This window comes from Pongo abelii, chromosome 1, assembly GCF_028885655.2.
Source record: "Pongo abelii isolate AG06213 chromosome 1, NHGRI_mPonAbe1-v2.0_pri, whole genome shotgun sequence".
NCBI classification, from domain to species: domain Eukaryota; kingdom Metazoa; phylum Chordata; class Mammalia; order Primates; family Hominidae; genus Pongo; species Pongo abelii.
Window position 1 is genome coordinate 232,677,231 of NC_071985.2, and position 19,295 is coordinate 232,696,525.

Here is a 19,295-nt window from a genome sequence, read left to right on the forward strand (position 1 = left end):
CCTCCGGAAGCCCGGGCCAACGGGGACAGGGGCTGGAGTCCCAGAGTAGGCCCCAGCCAGGCAGTGGGTACCACGCTCTGCTCCCAGAATTCAGGCAGCGAGTGTGGTTCCTGAGCTCTCTGCATCTGAGCAGACCTCTGGGGACAGGGAGCTGCATGGCCCGCCAGGACTGTGGTCTCCCAGTGTGGCCTGTGGCCCCCAGTCACCCAGCCCCAGGGCATCCCAGGACCGACGCTGCAGTGGCTGGCTAAGTGTCTTCCATGGACGATGCCTGGGCAGAAGCGTGCCCTCTTACACCTGAGCACAGTGTGGTCATGAGGTCACCGCTGGCCCCCACATCACTCTGCAGCCTCGTTCTTCTCGGGGGGCCCGGCCTTCAGGAGGGAGGGGTGGGTCCCATTCCTATTCCTTCTCTCCAGCTTCCAAAAGGACCCAGTAGTTCTGGTCTCAGCCTGGGCCAGCATGGGCCCCCTGCTCCTTCCCCACTCATTCTGGTCTCAGCCTGGGCCAGCATGGGCCCCCTGCTCCTTCCCCAACGGGCAGGCCCTCCCACAACCAAAAGAAGAGCTGCCCAACTGGACCCTCCGGAGCCACGGCCCCCAGTGTATGGCCCTGGGCTGCTGGTCCCCCCCAACTACCCACCAAAAGCAGGGCTCCCAGTTCTCCATAGGGCTCCCTGAAAGCCGTCAGCCCCTGCCAGCGCTCCTCAAAGTGCACTGATTCTCGAGAGGCAAAGGAAAGCAGCAGTGCCAGGCCGGGCGTGGTGGCTCCTGTCTGCAGTCCCAGCACGGTGGGGAGGCCAAGCCAAGAGAATCCTTTGTGGTCAGGAGTTTGAGAACAGCCTGGGTAATAAAGGAAGACCTTTATCCCGAAAAAAAAATTTTGCCAGGAGTGGTGACTACACCTGTAATCCCAGCACTTTGGGAGGCCGAGGTGTGTGGATCACTTGTGCCCAGGAGTTCAAGACGAACCCGGGCAACACGGCAAAATCCCATCTCTACTAAAAATACAAAAATTAGCTGGGCGTGGTGGGGTGCGCCTGTAGTCTCAGCTGCTCGGAGGGCTGAGGTGGATCATTTGAGCCTGGGAGATGGAGGCTGCAGTGAGCTATGAGTACATTACTGTACTCCAGCCTAAGAGTGAGATCCTGTCTCAAAAAAAAAAAAAAAAAAAAAAGCAGGGGGGACCAGGCAGGGTGCTCACACCTGTAATCCGAGCACTTTGGGAAGCTGAGGCGGTTGGATCACCTGAGGTCAGGACTTCGAGACCAGCCCAGCCAACGTGGTGAAACCCCGTCTCTATTAAAAATACAAAAATTAGCCGGGCGTGGTGGCACCTGTAATCCCAGCTACTCAGGAGGCTGAGGCAGGAGAATCGCTTGAATCTGGGAGGCAGAGGTTGCAGTGAGCGGAGATCGCCCCACTGCACTCCAGCCTGGGTGACAGAACAAGACTTTGTCTCCCCGCAACCCCCCAAAAAAGCAGGAAACACACAGCTACTGCCCTGGAGCTGACAGTCTTAAACTGTCCTCTCTCCGGCAGGAGGCTGTCATGTGGGCTGTGCTTCAGGGATTTGACTTGGTTTATTACCGTCACTATAGAAACAGGCGACCAGCTTCCCTAGGTGGCTCACAGCAGTGTGGCCCACGCTTGGACACCCCACTTCCCAGAAATCTGGACTGACACCCCAGGCCTCTGTCTGGCTTCTCACGAACAGCTGTCTGGAGAGCTTCACGTGCTGGAGAGCTGTTGGTCCGTCATCGCTCACGGAGGCATAGGCCCGAATTTCAGCCCCCTCTGCCTCTCCTTCCAGTGGCCAGCAATGGGCTGTCCAGCGAAGGGCCTCGCATAACCTATCAGGGACTGGTCTCGCACGCAGTCAGCGTGAAATCCTCAGGTTGGTTCTCTTCAGATGTGGGAGCTAACAGCAGCCCTGCTCACACAGAGGGTGAAAACTGGCGCAGGTATGAGAGCAGCCTCCCTTCGGGGTCTCCTCGAAGTGCCCAGGGCTCTCCCCAGCGCTGCCCACCCCTGGCCTTCTGAACACCTGCCACAAGGATCACAACCTTGTCACTCTTCTTGTCTCAACTAGAAGCAACCGCAGCACGGCACTTCCTGATTTCCATGTGCATGTCAAAAAGCGTGCAGTGGCCTTGTGACATGGCCGGGCCCTCGGCAAGGAAGTCCTGGCGGGTATCAGCCTCTGCACAGCACCCTGAGTGGACTGAGTCGGGGCCAGGATTGTATCAGGGGAGGTGGAGGATCCGCGGGGACAGCCGGTGCACAGAGGCCTGGAAGGAGCACTCCGGGGCCAGAGCTGTTCCGAGACTTGGTGCAGACTCAAAGACTTTAAAATGCTTGGGGCTATGTAAGGGGCAGCACTTGTCAGACGAGGGCTTCTGGAAGGGGCATTCCTTGGCACTGAGATAGAGGCGGCAGTGCCTTTTCACACTCTCCGTGAGGCCTTGTGCTGTGCTCGGCCTTGGTGTGCAGAGATGGGCAGAGGGGAGGCAGAGCCTCTGCCAGACGGGTATGTGGGGAGCAGGGTTGTGGCCAGGACCCCTGCTCTGCCCTCTCGGGATTGCAGAGCTGGAGATCCTCCCAGCTTCTCATGTGAGTCTGAGTCGTCCACAGAAGCCACCGAGGCCACCAGGAATGAGCCCCTGGTGCCCCACTGCCACCCGCAGGGTGCTCCGTGAGCTGGGCCTGGGCTCAGTGTGCAAGAGGCATCTCCTCTCGGGTGACCGTGGGCTCAGATCTGCCAACACCTCAGAGAACGGGGTAGGGGGCAGGGACCGCACGAAGGAGATCCTACCCGAGAGCAGGTGGGGCCCGAAGCCCGGGCCTGCGACCTGGTCACCTGCTGACCAGCAGTGCAGTTGTGAGCACGCCGCCTGCAGTGACACACAGCCCCCGGGTCCTGCTTAGGCCTCCGTGGCCTGACTTGGGGGCTAAGGGGAGCTCAGGAGAAACCCAAAGTCCAGCCAGCAGGGCCCCCCCACAGACACCCCCTGCACACACAGGCAGGGGGGCCTCCTGTGTCTCACGCATCATCACACCGGAGCGCAAATTCTGGGTGGTGAGCCTGACCCCAGCCGGCCTTCCATGAATGGTGACCACACCCAGCTGGTGGGCTTCTGGCGGGGCCACGGGATGCAGAGAGCTGGGTTCTTGGGAGACGGTGCCAAGGCCAGCTGTCCCGAAGGCGGCCCCTGGCACAATGCCCACCAGGCCTGAGGGAGGGACTGAGACAATCTCAATGCTGCAGTTCCTGGGGTCACACACAGTCCACGTGGGGAAAGGGGCAGTGGACCCCACATGGTGCACGGTGTGGCTTTGCCAGCAGAGGGAGCCCGCGTGGCACTGGGCCCAGGGCTATGGGCCGTGGCAGAGGCTGCGGTGGGAATGGCCCTGCAGAGGCCCCAGCCCCCTTGTCCTCTGCATTCCAGCCACCTGCCCTGGGCCCAGCCCCACAGGAAGGGGGCCCAAGCTCTCTGAATAAAAGGTGCACAGGGGGACCAAGGAGGCCTGACACTGGGAGGGGAGAGCTCCACCTCCTCTCCCCGGACACCCCAAAAGGCAGAGACCTTCACAAGCTGTCCATTGCATGGCTGCTGTTTGTGGAGGAGTAAAGCATCCTAGCCAGACTGCAGGCTCGGTGTACATCTGATTTACTGAATTTTAAAGTCTGGGATGTTAGTGGGGAAGAGACGAGGTGAGCATTGCGTGACGCCACAGTCCTGGGAGCCGAGGACTAGGCGGGGCGGGGACTGCACCTGGCTAGGCACTCCCACCCTGGCCAACTCGCCCACGGACCCCAGGGCAGTGAATAGTGACAGGAGGTAGCCCAGGGGTGAGATCTCTCACAGCCAAAAGATGGTGTGGTCGCTGGGGCCTCCCTGGAGAGCGGCGTCCCTACAGCTCCTGGGACGTGCTCCCACGCGACGGAAGGCTTCCCGTCAGTGTGGTCCTGGGGCCTGATAGTGGCGGTGGGTGGGTGGGGTCACCTGTCCTCAAGGTCCTGAATGCCTGGCTCTGCCCCATTCCTCTGATTCCCAGTGGCTGCTAGCTGGACCCAGCTGGTGTCCTGGGCATGAAGGCAGGGCCACCGTCCCCAGCAGGTGCTGCCCTCCCGGCCGGCTGAGCATCTCTGGCCACCATCAGCGTCCGGGTGCCCCTACTCACCCTTCCTTTTCTTCAGAAGCCTTTGGGGACCTGACCTGGGCCAGCTTCCCGCGATTCCCCCTTCCACTTCCTATCAACGTCCAGGACCCAAGCTGCCCGCCCCAGGCCAGCCCTTGCCACCTGGGGCCGGGTCTTCACACGTGGGAGTCTGACCGGGGCTCCTCCCTGGACAGTCCTGGGTCTGATGCTCTCAATTATCACGCACGGACCCACACCACGCCCGACTCTGGGCGGGGATGGGGCCGGAGTTGCTGCCGGGTCCCGCCAGGCGAGGCCCCAGCCCTGGAGGGCAGGCGCCAGGCGGGGAAGCCCTGCGGCCGCAGGGAGGGGACCGGGGTCGCGCGGAGCCCGCGTGGGGAAAGGCCGGGCCTGCACCCGTCTCCCGGGTTGGGCGCCTCCGCACCGGGTTCGGGACGCACGGGCCCTCGGGTAGGCGCCGGCCCTCTCGGCTGGGCGGGGACGCCGGCTCACGGCTCACGGCTCGCGGTCCCCGGGGTCGGGGCGCGGGGCACGGGGCGTGGGCGCGGGCGCGGGCCGTCGGGCGTGCAGGCCTTGGCGGACAGCGCGCTCTCGCGGCCCGAGCGGAAGGCGGCGGTCACGGTCACCAGGTAGGCGGTGCCCGGCGCCAGGCCCTGCAGCGTGGTGCAGTTGTGGCCCGCGGGCACCTCCACCCGCTGCGCCGCCCCGCCCCCCAGCGGCCCGAACTGCACGTGGTAGCCGAGCGCGGCGGCCGAGCCCGGCGCTGGGGCCCAGCTCACGCGGAGGCTGCGCGGCCGGGCGTGGGAGATGACGATGCGCTCCGGCCCGGCCTCCTCTGGGGCGGGGAGGGCGGCGAGCTGCGTGGGGGCCGGCCCAGCCCCCGACTCCGGGCCCCAAGCCCCCGGCCCTGCCTCACCGGGCCGCCGCGTGCGCACCCGCAGGTTCTGGGGCCTCAGGAGGCGCACGTTGGACTCAGGCACTAGCGCCACGTCGTAGTCCGTGTCCGGGTCGAGGCCGGCCCAGGTCCAGTCCGTGGCGTTCCCTGGCAGCTGCCGGCGTCTCGCAGCCCCCGGCTGGGCACTGGGCACCAGCTCCAGCACATAGTAGCCTGAGTCTGCGGTCAGCAGGGGTGGCCAGGCCAGGCGGAAGCCGCTGGACGTGATCTCCGTGGCATGGAGCTGCTGCGGCCGCATCGCGTCTGTGGGTGGTGCAGGGGGTCAGGGAACAGCGGTCAGTTCCTCCTCCGCTCCTGGAGGGCGGCCCTGGCTGATGGGGAAGATCTGGAGATTGGAGGCCCCGCTAGGAGAGACGGGGCCCCGCGGCCAAGGAGCTGCTGGAGCCATGCCCCGCAGATGCTGGAGATTCTCAGAACGTGCCTTGGCTGGGGGAGGACGGAGGAAAGGGAGCAGCCCCCTCAGGCCCTGTCAGAAGCGCCCCTGCCTCCCTCAGCCCCAAACCCAGTCCTTTGTGGAGAGGTGCAGTGGCCAGATGGGTGACCAGGACAAAGGTCCTCAAAGACGGCAGAGTCCACGGTGGTGCCTGAGAGCAGAGGACCAGCCCCAGCCTGAGTGGCCAGGCCCGGGTCTGAGGTCAGCCCGGCTCTCTGAGCTGCAGCCAGGAGATGGGAGACCACAGGGGCAGGCCCTGGGGTTCTGGAGGTGCTGCCTGCCCTGGGTCCCCAGGAGAGTGTGGGGTGGGGTACTTCAGAGGGGGACTCCTGGGCCCGTGACACCAAGCCCCACATAGCCCTCTGAGTGACCCTGCTGTGGCGAGGCTCATAAATGTCTGCGCTGGGTTAAAGCTATCAGGATCTTCCTCCTGTGGTGCTGGGTGCCTGGGCCACTTTCTTCCCATGCCCCAGCCTCAGACCCGGCCTCTTTCTCAGGAGCCCCCACCCTGCTGCCTGGCCCCTCGGCACTGCAGCCTCAGGCTTTTCCTTTCCCGCTGCTTAAGGCAGCCTTTCCTCCTGGTCCCCTCCAGGCACAGCTGCACTGAGTGACCCAGGGGCCACTAGGGGCCAGATGTCCCTGGGGAAACCTTGGGGAGGGCCGTCCACCCCTCTCCAACCCACAGTCCAACCCCTTCCGGCTCTGGGTGGATGATTAACCCACAGACCGAGACTTGGTGAGATCCCCAGGGTTGGCATTTTTCAGTGGCTGCAGCAGGCTGAGCCAGTGGCCAGGTTCCTCATCTCCAGCCCCAGCTCCTTCAGGGCTTGGCTGGGGCATGGAGGTCCAGAAATAAGCCAATGGGAGCTGCTCAGCTCCTGCCTCAGGCCTTCCCTGGTCTGGCCTCTCAAGAAATCCTCACAGTGGGCCTGCAGTCCGAACCAGTTCAAAGTCCTCAGTGGCTGTCCCCAGCCAGGAGAGGTGCCCTGTGCTCTCTGGGGGGCAGTCCCTGACCTTTCTGGCTCACCCCTCTCCAGGTATGGTGGGCATGCTCAGGAGCACATGCTGCCCATCTGCAGAGTCCCCAGACTTGGAAGCTTCTTCCTGGGCCTACGCCTGGGCTCTGCACTCCATGGGGCCTCGAGGTCTGGGCTGGACACATCAGCAGGGAGCTACACCTGGAGGTGGCTACTCAAGCCTGCCCCCGTCTCCACAGGGCACACGGGTCGCCCAGTGGAGAGTGTGCACAGAGAAGCTGCATCACTCAGCCCTGCACCCTAGGGGTACCACAGCCCCACAGGCCCTGGCCGCTGCTCCGGGGACATGAGATCTTCCCAAAGTCTCAACCCAGCCTCTCCTGTGGCTCCCAGCTAGGGCTCCCTGGGCCCCGCCTCCTCCCACATACCGAGAATGGAGCCCCTCAGCTCTTGGACGATGATGTGCAGGTCATCCACGTCCACAAAGTGCAGGTGCTTCTCAGCAGGGGCTGAGGCAGCAGCTGACAGCTCCAGGAAGTTGCCTCGGCCGGTGCTGACAATGAACACGGTGACGCCCAGGTCCTTGAGCTCCTGCATGGGGGGCCCCACAGGGTCGCTGGAGCCACCATCTGTCACCCACACCAGCACTTTGGGCACCCCTGGCCGGGCACCTGATGCTTCAGCAAACAGCTGTTCCTTGGCATACACCAGCGCCAGGCCAGTGTGGGTGTCGCCCATGCGCTGGGCTGAAGCGCGCACCGCATCCTGGGCAGCCTCGCCCGAGCTGTGCTGGCCGAAGGGGAACTCGGTGTACGGCCGACTGCCCACGTGCACCAGGCTGGCACGCAGGGCCCCGGTGCCCAGGGGCAGTGGAGCCACCAGCTGCCCCACAAACTCCCGAACCCGGGAGAACTCGTAGTGAGAGACGCTGGCTGAGCTGTCCAGCAGGAACATCAGGTCCCCTCGGGGGGCTGATGGTGGTGGACCTGGGGGAAAGGAGGAATACTCAGCCTCAGGTGTGGGCCCCCCCAGACAGCCCCACAGCAAGGCAGGGTCCCCCAGGGCCCCAGCTTTCCTTAAGTGGATGCTCGCCTTCCCCCAAAGGTCCTAGGTTGGGGGAAAGAGGAACTCTAAGCAAGAGGCCTGTACTTTTGGGGGTTTCACTGCACATCGGCCATGGAATCTGGGCTTCTCTCTGGGCTTGTGTTATCCCATCTGTGAGCGGGCGACTCCCCGCTCCAAGCCCCCACACTTTCCCATTCCTCACAGACCCTGCAAGCAGGTGGAGCCAAGAGTCCTGGCCTAGGCCCCCAGGACAGGCCTGAGCCGTGGGGCTGCTCCCTCCGAGCCTGGCTTTCAGAGGAGCAGCCTGAGGCTGGAGTTCAGCCACGCAGCTCAGCCTCCAGGTGAGGCACCCTGGGCGTGCACACAGCAGCAGGGGAAGGTGTCGGAGGCAGAGCAATGACCACGCCGGACGGCCTGGCTGGAGCCCAGACCCCGCTTACTAGATTGACGGCCCCTCCCCCGGCCTCCATCCTCCAGCCCACCTGGACTCACACAAGATATACCCCCTAGCAGCCTGAAAGCCCGAACAGCCCCTCGCAGGCTTCCCCCTTCCTCCGGGCACCCCCGGGGTGGAGGCTGATGCGCCCTACACCGCCCCTCCCCACCAAGCCAGGGCACCAGCGTGCCTCAATTCTAGTCCGGGCCTTGCGGTTTTCCCCAGTGCGGTGGGGCGACTCCAACTTCCCTACCATCCCTCCACTAAGGGCCCTCGCAAGGGTAGGGAAACTGAGGCAGGGGTGCCCCTTTGACAGACATCTCCCTCTTCCCGTCCAGGCCCGCGATCCCGCAGAGATGCGGGCCGGGGCGGCCCCTACGCCCCGGCGCTCACGGGCGGTGTCGCCTGGAGCACCTGGGCCGCCAGCCTCAGGTGAGCAGGACGCTCCGCCCGCGCCCCCGCCCGGCTCCCGCAGCCTCCAAGCCCGCCCGCCCGTCCGGAGCAGGGGACAGCGACGGCCTTGCGCGGGCAGCGGCGCAGAGCCGGCACCAGAAGCCCCAGCCCCGGCCCGGCCGCGCGCCGCACTCACCGCGCTCCGCGCCGCTCCGCGCCAGCGCCAGCCGCAAGCCCAGGGCCAGGCCGAGCGCCGTCCAGGGGAGCATCGCGCGCGAGGGACGGGGCGCGCTCGGCAACTCGCTAGCTAGCTCGCTCGCTCGGGGCTGCAGGGCGCGTCACCGCGCGGAACAGGCCTGCCCCGCCCCCGGGAGGCCCCTCCCCGAGCGGCCACGCCCACGCCGAGGCCACGCCCACGCCCTCCGGCACGAGCGGAGGGCCACGTGCACAGACCCCGGAGAGGCGCGCACGAGCGGACCCCGACACGCAGGGACACGCAGCACCAGCCGAGATACGACCGAGGCACGCACGCGCACACACACACTCCAGTCTCCCTCTCCCGGCCGAGGCTGTGCGGTCCACGCTCTCCACCCCTCTCGGACCCCCAGCCGCGGGAGCCGAACAGGGAGGTACCAGGCTAGGCCCTCCCCGTGCTCACCACTGCCGTGACTCTGGGTGCTGGGGTCCCTGCAGCCAGGCCCAAGAGAACCCCAGGGGCTGGCGGTGGCACCAAAAAAACACGTCCAGACCCTGGTTTCACCTTGGCCACAGCGCTGGAGGCGGGTAGGTGTCTGGAGTAATAGGACATGTGTGCCAGGGACTGACCAGCAGGGATGGGAAGGGCCATGGGGTGGAACTTACAAGGACACAGTGCCTTGAAAGGGGACGGAAGACAGGAATTCGAGAGAGACTCGAAGCACCCACCCCACCTGGGCTTCTTGGAGGAAGAGGCATGGGAGTAGGAGATGGTTGGTTGAGGCCCTGTCCAGTGGGACCACACTGGGCCTGTTACCCATATACCCTACCCAGTGAGGGGCCCAGACTCCAGGACCCAGGATACACCCCCAGCAGGACTGGAGGGGCCCACTGGTGAGCCAGGAGCTCTTGAGTCTTGGGGTCTTGGTGAGGCTCAGACTAGAGGTGGCTGGTTGCAGGGGTCGTCCTGAGGGACAGTGGCCCCCAGGGCAGATTTCCCCTGCTCGGGTGGGGCTGGGCTGGCAGTGTCCCCTGGACAGGAGAACCCCACCCCGGCCCTCCCTCGGAGTAGCCATGGCCCTCTTCCAGGGCCTCCTCAGCTCAGAGCTGGGGGGCGGGGAACGTGGGGGGGTGTCTGCCAGGATGTCCCCTCCTTCCCCACCCTCTCCTGGAGGATGCACCGCAGGAGAACGGATGGGGCTCCACGGGCTTCCTTCCTCCCTTTCAGGCAGGTGAGACACCGCGGGGCCATGCAGACGGCCAGCACTCGACTTTGCCTAAAAAAGGAAGCAGCAGGCTGAGTCTGAGGAGCTGGCGGCACGAACAAGGGAGAGCTGTGTCCCCGCCGGCGTCCCCTGCCCCCCCCCGCCAGGGATCTTGGCAGTGGAGGTGTTGGCTGGGCTCCACAGACCTCAGACCTTGGCTGGGACCAGAAATGCCTGCTGCTTCCGCCTGGGCCCGGTGGGGGGACTTTGGGTCCCCAGAGTGCCAGCTGTGCCACTTCGAGGGGCCTCAGACCTCGGCTGGGACCAGAAATGCCTGCTGCTTCCGCCTGGGCCCGGTGGGGGGGACTTTGGGTCCCCAGAGTGCCAGCTGTGCCACTTCGAGGGGCCTCGCCAGGCTCCCCAGCCCCGAGTACACAGGGGCTGCTGTGGAGATGACGCTCAAGGCCGCAGCCGCTGGAGGACCTGGGGTCTGACCGGAAGCTGGCTGCAGACCCTGCGGAGGCACGCCCAGGTAGTCAGGCAGGGAGCTGGGCCGAGGGTCCCCCACCCTGGGGAGGCTCACAGCCAGTGGCCCGCTTGTCCCCCACCCCTGCCCAGCAGGCAGGCCACAGTCACACCTCAGCCTGCCTTGCAGGGCTGACGGGGAAGTTTCCCTCACTTCTGGAAAAAGTGAGCGGGTCTTCTTGGCTGTGACTCAGGCCCTCAAGGAAGCAGCCGCCCTCCTCCCTTCAGCTCGCCATCAGCGGGAGAAGGCACAGGAGGCCTGGCCTCCACCCAGCCTGGGCCGAGCTCAGCCACCTGCCTTGCCCCCAGCCCTGCCTGGAGTCCCTCCAGCTAGGAGACCCTCCCCATCAGCTCTCCCCGTGCCCCTCAGTCTTCAGGACTCATTCTTGTGTCCTACCCTCCACCCGCTGTCTCCACCCCAGAGGAGGGACGTGGACAGAGGGTCCCAGAGAACATGGGGTCAGCCAGAGGTGCAGTGTCAGGGCCTGGGCCGGACTTGAGGCAGACACCGGAGGAAGCACAAATATAACAGCCGGAACCCTCCACTCTCCAGGGAGAAGGGCCCGGGGTAAGAGGCAGAGGCAAGGACAGGTCAGGCCAGATCACAGTGGGTCCTGGCCCCGAGCCCTCTGCCTCCTGCAGGCACAGCCCCTGTCTGATCCTGGTGGCCTGGGGCCCCATGGAGTGGGGAGCAGCCTGGTTTGGCTGTGGCCACCCTGCCCCCACGGTCTGGGCCTGGGCTGTGGGAGTCCCTGTGCCTCACTTCCCGGAGCCAGCCTGCCCTGCCGGTCTGTCTGCAGGCAGGTGGAGGGGGTTCCAGGAAGCTGGGGAGGCTGCTCTCACCCGGGCACCGCCCCTGCCCCCACCCGCCTTTGGGAATGCTCCTTCCTCCGCACAATCCAGGCTTCTGCAGAAGAAGAAGGGCCTTTTGTCCCCAGCTGGCTGTGGTCATGTTTGACCCCGGGGAAAAGGGCAACTCCTGAGGCCTCTGACCCCACCCCTGACCCGAGCTGAGAGCAGGACGCCCAGGCCCGCACCCGGCGCCTTTTGTTGCTGTTTTCACGTGTCTCACAAATGTACTCAAGCATACACAGGAACAGATAGACGGGGCGGTGAGGGGCAGCGGCGGTGAGGGGCAGCGGCGGTGAGGGGCAGCGGCGCGGGCCTGGGGCACTGCTCTGGGGTGTGCCTGAGCCCCGGGACCCCACCCCACAACAGTAAGTGGTGCAGAGCAGGGGTCACCAAGAGAGCAGGACCCACCTAGCTCCTAGACTCAACCTGCTCACTGGGGTGAAGGACAGGTCCTGGGGGCCTCAGGGGTCACTTTTCACTTCCCAGGAGCCCAGGCCTGCCCCTCTGGCCCCAGAGCTGACCCCACTCAGTCCCCCGTGCCAGCAGCAGCTGGGGTGGCGGGTAGACACCTGGCGGGTAGCAGCCTGGGTAGGGGCGGGAGCTGCACCATCTGCGTCTGTCCATCCATCCCTCGTCTGTGTGCCGGGCACAGCCGCACCCCAGCCTCAGTGCTGGGGACACACAGGCGCCGGGCCAGCACTGCCAGGCCAGGAGGGGTGGGCCGTGACCAGCTAGGAAAGATATGGTCTACTTGTTTTCCCTGTGAGAACAAGGGGTCACTGGGGACTCGCACGCAAGGGGTAGTCGAGGAAGAGCCTTCCAGGCAGAAAGAAAGAACCGCGAGTGCTGAGAGCAGCGTGGGGTTGGCAGGAGGCGTCTGCGTCAGGACTGCAGGGGCAGAGCAGGCTGGGGGCCTTCGGGAGGGGTGGCCGGGTGGAGGGTGTTACTGGCCTCGACAGGGGCAGCAGGTTCGTCACAGCGAGAACAGAGCCCAGCCTGGTGGGAGCCAGAGAGCAGCAGGCCTGAATGACGCAGGGTTTCCCAATAGCAGGGCCCCTTCCTTGTGTGGGTCCCCTCACTTTGCCTCTCTGCTGGGACATCCTTCCCTGAAAGGAAGAGGAGGACACATGCTGCCCCTTCCTCAGACACAGTCCAGACAGGCCCAGGCCACAGCCCTGGGCAGACCCAAAACTCCCAGGGGCCTGGACCGGGATAGGGAGGAGGCAGCAGGGAGGGACTGACCTATGTCCACACACCACGAGGGACTCCCAGAGGCGGGCAGGGCGGGGCTGGGAGCAGGGGCCTTAGCCCTCAGACCAGCCCACTCACCCTGCGGGGTTCCTGCCCCACAGCCTGCCCAGCTTACAGGCCTGGGGGCAGGGGCAGGCCAGAGGGACAGAGGGAGCCATATCTGAGGGGTCCCCCAGCTGCTCACACTGTCTGAGGCTGTGCTTGCCAACAACTCTGCTCCCAGGAAATATTTCGCAAATCAGGAAATGACACAAGGCAAGGTGGGAAGCTCACTGCATCCAGTGGGGTGGGGCCCCTTACTGCCCCCCTGCTCTGGCATGAGGCGTGACGGGGACGCAGATGGGACACACACAGCCACACACACACACACACACACACACACACACACTCCGGGCTCCCATTTGGGCAGGGCAGGGGCCCCAGCCACCGGGAAAGAACGCCAAGCGGAGGTCCCCACAGCCACCCTGCAGCTCGGCTCCACCCGAGGAGTTCAGGCCCCTGGGCCAGTGGAGAGCTGTGGTTGAGACTGCAGGAAGAGGGAGGCCGCTCCTGGCCCTCAGGCTGGGGGAAGGGGTGTAGAGGCACCCTCAGGGTGGGGGCGGGCCTGGGGACCCAGGGCCCCGAAGTGGAGGGGTTTCGGTCATGGACGCCATGCTGGGCAAAAGTTGGGAGAGACTGTGGGGTCCAGGTGGGGTCCTGCCCCGGCAGGGGCTAGAAGGGCTGGGCAAAGGCCAACTGTATACCTGGGGCCTTGAGAAGGGGAACCCTGGTCAGGGGCCCCACCTCCCCCTCATTTCATGGAAGCTCCTGGCTTCCCAGATGGTGGCCAATAAGGGAGCTGCTTAGGATCCATGAAAGAGGCCAGGCAAGAACCCAGGGGCCTCGACACGGGGCTCATTCTGTCCTACGAGGTGGGGCCCCTGCCTTCCAACGGGGGGCCTGTTCTGTCCTAGGGGGTGGGGGGGTGGGGGCCCCTGCCCCGGCACATGGGCTCTGGCCTTCCTGAATCACCCCTTCCTTGCTTCTCTTCCGCAGGCCAGGCCTCTGCTCTCCGGGGCTATGGCCTCCCACAGGCACGTTCCTACACCCCTCTGTGAACTGCCCACAGGCCCCCCCACAGGTGTTCCTCTGTGAGCTGGTCGGGCGGCTGGGGCTGGGGCCGGGCTTTGCCACTCAGTGCCTTCAACCTCCCTGGCGGTTTGGGGCCTCAGGGTGGGCCTGGGAAGCTGGAAACACCTTTGGAAACAGCCGTCTGAAGCAGCTGTGGACAGAAGACCCTGCCCAGCAGCCAAGGGAGCTGGCCTCTCCGCTCAGCCTCCCCACCCCCACCAGGCCCAGCTGTTGTTTTCATGGCTCCGGGACCAGGCGGATCCTCAGCCAAGAGCTTCCCAGGAGAGCCCTCATCTTCAACCCCTAGTGGCGGCCAGAGCCAGCCCAGGCAGGACGGGAAGGAAGGCAGCCGCGGCCCCGGGGAAGCCATCCTGGCAGCTTGGCCACTGGCCCGGCTCCTGTCTGACCAGGAAAGGCATCAAAGCCGGACTCGGATGGAGGCTGGAAAACCCCGAGACTTCTGCTGGACTCGACCCAGCCACACACCAGGCTGTACTCAGGGCCACGGAACAAGCCTCGACCCTGGCCCCAGACGGAGCCCAGACCTTGCTGGTCACGGGCTGAGCCCTGCTGGCAATATGATGTACTAGATCCCTTAAAAGGCCTTTCAGCAACAACCAACTTCTGGATGAATTACTATGAGCATACATTTTTAATAGACTGCTGTGTTTCCAAGAAGGTAAATATCTCTGAGGCTCCCCCAAAATTAAACAGCAAAAATAAATGAGGCCAGGTGGGGTGGTTCATGCCTGTAATCCCAACACTTTAGGAGGCTGAGGCGAGAGGATTGCTTGTGCCTAGGAGTTCGAGACCAGCCTGGGCAACATGATGAGACCCCGTCTCTACAAAAAATTTAAAATTAGCTGGGTGTGGTGGTGTACTCTGTAGTCACAGCTACTTGGGAGGCTGAGGCAGGAGGATCACTTGAGCCCAGGAGGGCGAGGCTGCAGGGAGCTAGGGAGCTCACCACTGCACTCAGACTGGGCGGCAGAGCAAGACTGTCTCTAAGTAAACAACAGAGTAGTGTGGAGACCTGGATGATGAAGGGAAGTGGTTGGGAAAGCAGATAACTCCCTGGACACACAGGGACAGAGAGCCAGCCTGCGGCCAGGGAACAAGTATGTCTCTGCCTAGGGGCTGCTAAACCAGGGGTCTCAAGGGTCACTGAGGGGGCCGAGGGTGGTCTCGCCTGGAAAAGGGGAATAATCTCTGGAGGGAAGCATCCCCAAGTGGGACCTCAGAATTGTCACAGATAACAGCTGACAATTAAACATTACCAAACGTTCAGAGAAACACCATGCTACTGATGAGAATCAGCAGAAACAATAGTCACAGATTTAGACCCCCAGAGACTAGGAAATTGGAATTATTTAGTACAGAATATAAAATAACTATATGTGAAATATGTTTAAGAAGTGGAAACTGTAATCTGAAAAGTAAGCATGTACCAAGAGACCATAAAAAATAATCAGACAAATCTAAAACAATGAGATGTAACTTTTAGATATGCTAACCCTTTTTTTTTTTTGAGATGGAGTCGATTCTTGTGCCTCAGCCTCCTGAGTAGCTGGGACTGCAGGTATGCACCACCATGGCCAGCTAATTTTTTTTGTTGTTTTTTTGTGTGTTTTTAAGATGGAGTCTCGCTCTTGTTGTCCAGGCTGGAGTGCAATGGTGTGATTTCGGCTCACTGCAATCTCCGCCTCCTGGGTTCAAGCGATCCTCCTGCCTCAGCCTCCCAAGTAGCTGAGGTTATAGGTGCCCACCACCACGCCCAGCTAATTTTTGTATGGTTTTTTTTTTTTGAGATGGAGCCTTGCTCTGTCGCCCAAGCTGGAGTGCAGTGGCGCGATCTTGGCTCACTGCAAGCTCCGCCTCCCAGGTTCACGCCATTCTCCTGCCTTAGCCTCCGGAGTAGCTGGTACTACAGGCGCCCGACACCAAGCCCAGCTAATTTTTATATTTTTTAGTAGAGACAGGGTTTCACCGTGTTAGCCAGGATGATCTGGATCTCCTGACCTGGTGATCTGCCTGCCTCGGCCTCCCAAAGTGCTGGGATTACAGGCGTGAGCCACCGCGCCCAGCCTAATTTTTGTGTTTTTAGTAGAGACGGGGTTTTGCCATATTGGCTAGGCTTGTCTCGAACTCCTGGCCTCAGGTGATCCACCCGCCTCGGCCTCCCAAAGTGCTGGTATTACAGACGTGAGCCACCGTGCCTGGCCTGCATATGTTAACATAATAATTTAAGATAAAATGAATGAGTTAATCAGATTAGACGGAAGAGAGTAATTTGATGAGGGGGTAAAAGAAAACGGTGAGGATATGGAGAAGGAATTCGTGGTGAAACTGGACATAATTGTTGAGGGATTTCTGGAGCTGATGAACGTTGTGGACCTGTGGCTTACACCAAACAGGGTGGGTGTGAGCTCGGCACAGCTAGGACGAGCTGGTGAGACCGAGGAACACCAAAGTCAGTGAGGAGATCTTAGTGTCATCCAGAGAGAGCCGACCGAGGCTGGCACATGTCTGAATGCGAGCCTGGCCATAGGCTGAGCCCTGCTGCCGCCACCCCTGGGCTTCTGGAACCCTGGGCTTGGCCGAGCGTGGGCGTCTTCTGGGAGCCCCAGAGCTCTGGACGCTGGAGGCCGGGACCTGGGCAGGTGCGGGATGCCTTGGGGCTGGGGCCTGCGCCCCTCCTCTGAGGGCCGCCTGCCGGGCTTTGCCCTGCCCTGCCGTCCCCTCCCCTCCCCTCTCTTCCCCTCCCCTCCCCTCCCCTCCCCTCCCCTCCCCTGCCCTCCCTGGCGGGGGCGGGGCTGCGGGCGGGGGAAGCCGGGGTCGGAAGCCGGGAGCGCTGCGCCCCCAGCCAGGAAGGGGCAGCGGAGGGCGACCCTCAGTTTTCCAGGCGGGGCCACGCAATGGGGTCGCGCGGGAGCTCGGAGGCCTCCCGGGGTTTCGCAGCCGCCGCCGGGTCACACCCAGGCGCAGAGTTGCTCGTCCCCGTCGGGGCGCCCCGGGGGGCGGCGGGGTCCGGGGGTCCCAGCGGGCGGAGGCAGCAGCGGGCGGAGGCGCCGGGCCAGGCGGGCGCGGACGGCCGAGGCGAGTACCAGCAGCGGCGGCAGCGAGAGAAGCCCGAACACGATGAGCGCCGCGGAGCCGTGGTCCGAGAACAGCGCGCGGCACCGGGGACCGGGAGCGGGGTGGACCTGGGGGCCGGGCGGGCCGTCAGTGGGGGGCGGGGCGGGATGATGGAGGGGAGGGGAGAAGAGGGGAGCTGGGCAGGGGAGGGGAGGGGGAGGGGCGGGGGGAGGGGAGGGGGAGGGGTGGAGAGGGGAGCGGCGGGATGATGGAGGGGAGGGGGAGAAGAGGAGCTGGGCAGGGAGGGGGAGGGGAGGGAGCGGGGCAGGGTGATGGAGGGGAAGGGGGTGGAGAGGGGAGCGGGCGGGATGATGGAGGGAAGGGAGACAAGAGGGGAGCAGGGCAGGGTGATGGAGGGGAGGGGGAGGGGAGCAGGGCAGGGTGATGGAGGGAAGGGGGAGGGGAGCAGGGCAGGGTGATGGAGGGGAGGGAGAGAGGAGGGGGGCAGGGCCGGGTGATGGAGGGGAAGGGGAGGGGTGGAGAGGGGAGCGGCGGGATGATGGAGGGGAGAAGGAGAGGGGGCGGGGCGGGATGATGGAGGGGAGGGGAGGGAGGAGGGAGCAGGGCAGGGTGATGGAGGGGAAGGGGAGGCGCGGAGGAGAGGGGGTGGGTGGGTCAGGGTGATGAAGGGGTGAGGGCCGGACGGTGAGGGATGGATGGGCGGGAGCAGGGTGGAGAGGGGAGGGGAGAGAGAGCGGGGTGGAAGAAAGGATGCAGGGCCGCGGCAAAGGGAGATGGAGGGGTGCAGGGCGGGAGAGACGAGTGGGCGATAGAGAAGATGAAAGAGCAGGGGCGGGGCGATAGAGGGGCCGTGGCGGGCTGAGCAGGGCGGGAAGAGGGAGGGGGGAGATGGAGGGATGAAGGATTAGGGCCTGGGCGACGGAGAGGCAGGGCAGGGAGAGGGGAGGGGGCGGGCCGCTGTGGGCCAGGCAGTGCTGAGGAGTGAACAGGAGATCCCGGATGCAGCAGGTAAAGGGCTGAGCAAGGTCCCTTGAGGGGAGGCTCAGAAAAAGCGCCCACTGCCGCTTCTGCCCTCCTGCGCCCTCCTATCACCAGCTGGCGCCAGCCCCCATGCCAGCAGAAAGGGGCCCAGGGCCATCTGCCTAAACCCGGGGCCCCAGACCAGGCCACAGCCCACTCTGAAGGTGGGGAAGCCCGGCGCTGGCAGGAGGGCCTGGGAGGGGCCTTGTGTGTTTGGGGAGGGGCTGGGGGCTGTGGGTTAGTGAAACTTGAACAACATTTTCATCTTCTTTTCCTGGAGCCCCGTTCTCTCCCCACCCCCACCCAGCTGTCCAGGCCCTGGTGGCCCCTGGTACAAGGCTGGGAGGCCTCAGGGAGGGGACAGAGCTGTCCCTTGGGTGAAAAACAAAAGCCCTTCTTTGGCTGTGGCTGGTGGGGGTGCTTGGGAGAAGGGGCTGCCAGGGAGGGGCACACGTGTCTCTGAGGACAAGGGGCAATTCTGGAAGGGGGCACAGTGCCTTCAGCCCCAGGGCACGCCCACTCCCCAGGACCCCAGCTAGTCCCCCGCCCACGGGGCACAGGCTCACCCTTGAGTGGCACAGGAATCCCAGGTAGACGACGGCCGCCGCGGGCAGGAGCACCAGCAGGAAAGCTGCGGCCGGCAGCAGGAGGTGCAGCAGGAGCCCGGCCAGCAGCCGGCCGGGCAGCAGCAGGGGCCCCGACCACCCTGGGCACGTCAGGGCTGAGGCCTGGTGGTCGGGAGGTCCCCAGGGCAGCATGGGCGCTGTGTCGGAAGCACCACCTCCCTCCTCCTCGTCTGTCTCCCTCCCCTGCTCACTCATGCTCCTGCCACTGCAGGCCTTCGGCCCGGGCGGTGCTCAGTGCAGAGTGGTGCTCCCCAGGGCCGCCCTAGAAGACCTTTAACCCCGCCCCATGTTGCAGCCAGTCCACATCCCCCAGCCAGACCGTGGACCCTGGCTAGGGAGGTCCTGCTCTGATGTCTGTCCCAGAGCCACACCCCCACCTCAGTTTCCCCTCTGCCAGGCAGCTGCAGCTCCAGCAGCACCAGTCTCCAGCCCCAGCCAGCTCCTGGTGCTCTGGGCAGGCCTTGCAGGGCCCTTCCCACCAGGGCCGCCTCCCTCCCTGTCCCGGGCGGGACTGCAGCTCCCCCACACAAAGACCTCATTTCAACGGGCTTGATTCTGACAGCTGCCCCATCAGTAGCCGCCACCTGGAGGCCAGCACCCCACCCCCTGTCCCAGCCCCAGCCCCGCTGCTCCCTCATCTGAACACCTTGTCGGTGTCCTCCGCCTGCGTCTCAGAGTGGATAAGAGGGCACCTGGGACGCACGTGAGCCGCAGGGTGTGGGGCCCTTACACGGCAGGCACTCAGCAGGCTGGGCGGGCACTCAGCAGGCTGCCAGGGACCACAGGCACCCTCGCGTCTGAACCCAGCCATCCCGAGCAGAGGAAAGGCAGATTTTCCGGGACAAGAACCTGTGTTCCATCTTTTTTTTTTTTTTTTTTTTTGGAGACAGTCTCACTTTGTCACCATGGCTGGAGTGCAGTGGCACGATCTCAGCTCACTGCAACCGCTGCATACCTGGTTCAAGTGATTCTCCTGCCTCAGCTTCCCTAGTA

At 64.2% G+C, this 19,295-nt stretch overlaps 2 protein-coding genes and 1 long non-coding RNA gene across 3 annotated transcripts; 1 reads left to right on the plus strand and 2 right to left on the minus strand.

The window, feature by feature from the left end:
* Positions 1–1,160: 1,160 nt before the first annotated feature.
* VWA1 (von Willebrand factor A domain containing 1) lies at positions 1,161–8,770 on the minus strand. Its single transcript, XM_024255403.3, has 3 exons — positions 8,619–8,770; positions 6,957–7,514; positions 1,161–5,361 (listed from the first exon to the last, which is right to left on the minus strand). Exons 1-3 carry the CDS (start codon positions 8,689–8,691, stop codon positions 4,652–4,654), a joined length of 1,341 nt encoding a protein of 446 aa, XP_024111171.2. The 5' UTR covers positions 8,692–8,770; the 3' UTR covers positions 1,161–4,651.
* A 70-nt stretch (positions 8,771–8,840) lies between these two features.
* LOC112135459 (uncharacterized) lies at positions 8,841–15,337 on the plus strand. The gene is made up of 3 exons (XR_002916752.3): positions 8,841–9,205; positions 9,846–10,354; positions 13,486–15,337. It is a non-coding gene; the product is annotated as an uncharacterized LOC112135459 (long non-coding RNA).
* A 1,086-nt stretch (positions 15,338–16,423) lies between these two features.
* On the minus strand, positions 16,424–18,749 carry TMEM88B (transmembrane protein 88B). Its single transcript, XM_002811613.3, has 2 exons — positions 18,243–18,749; positions 16,424–16,763 (listed from the first exon to the last, which is right to left on the minus strand). Exons 1-2 carry the CDS (start codon positions 18,495–18,497, stop codon positions 16,530–16,532), a joined length of 489 nt encoding a protein of 162 aa, XP_002811659.2. The 5' UTR covers positions 18,498–18,749; the 3' UTR covers positions 16,424–16,529.
* Between the last annotated feature and the right edge of the window lie 546 nt (positions 18,750–19,295).

What these genes read in the sequence shown, in the direction of transcription:
- VWA1 (XM_024255403.3), bottom strand. Translation starts at nt 8,691, where the DNA reads ATGCTCCCCTGGACGGCGCTCGGCCTGGCCCTGGGCTTGCGGCTGGCG. An exon ending in GCGGAGCGGCGCGGAGCGCG is followed by an intron (nt 7,515 to 8,618) that starts GTGAGTGCGGCG and finishes CCTTTCCCCCAG; the next exon opens with GTCCACCACCATCAGCCCCC. An exon ending in GCTGAGGGGCTCCATTCTCG is followed by an intron (nt 5,362 to 6,956) that starts GTATGTGGGAGG and finishes CACCACCCACAG; the next exon opens with ACGCGATGCGGCCGCAGCAG.
- TMEM88B (XM_002811613.3), bottom strand. Translation starts at nt 18,497, where the DNA reads ATGAGTGAGCAGGGGAGGGAGACAGACGAGGAGGAGGGAGGTGGTGCT. An exon ending in GATTCCTGTGCCACTCAAGG is followed by an intron (nt 16,764 to 18,242) that starts GTGAGCCTGTGC and finishes CCCGGCCCCCAG; the next exon opens with GTCCACCCCGCTCCCGGTCC.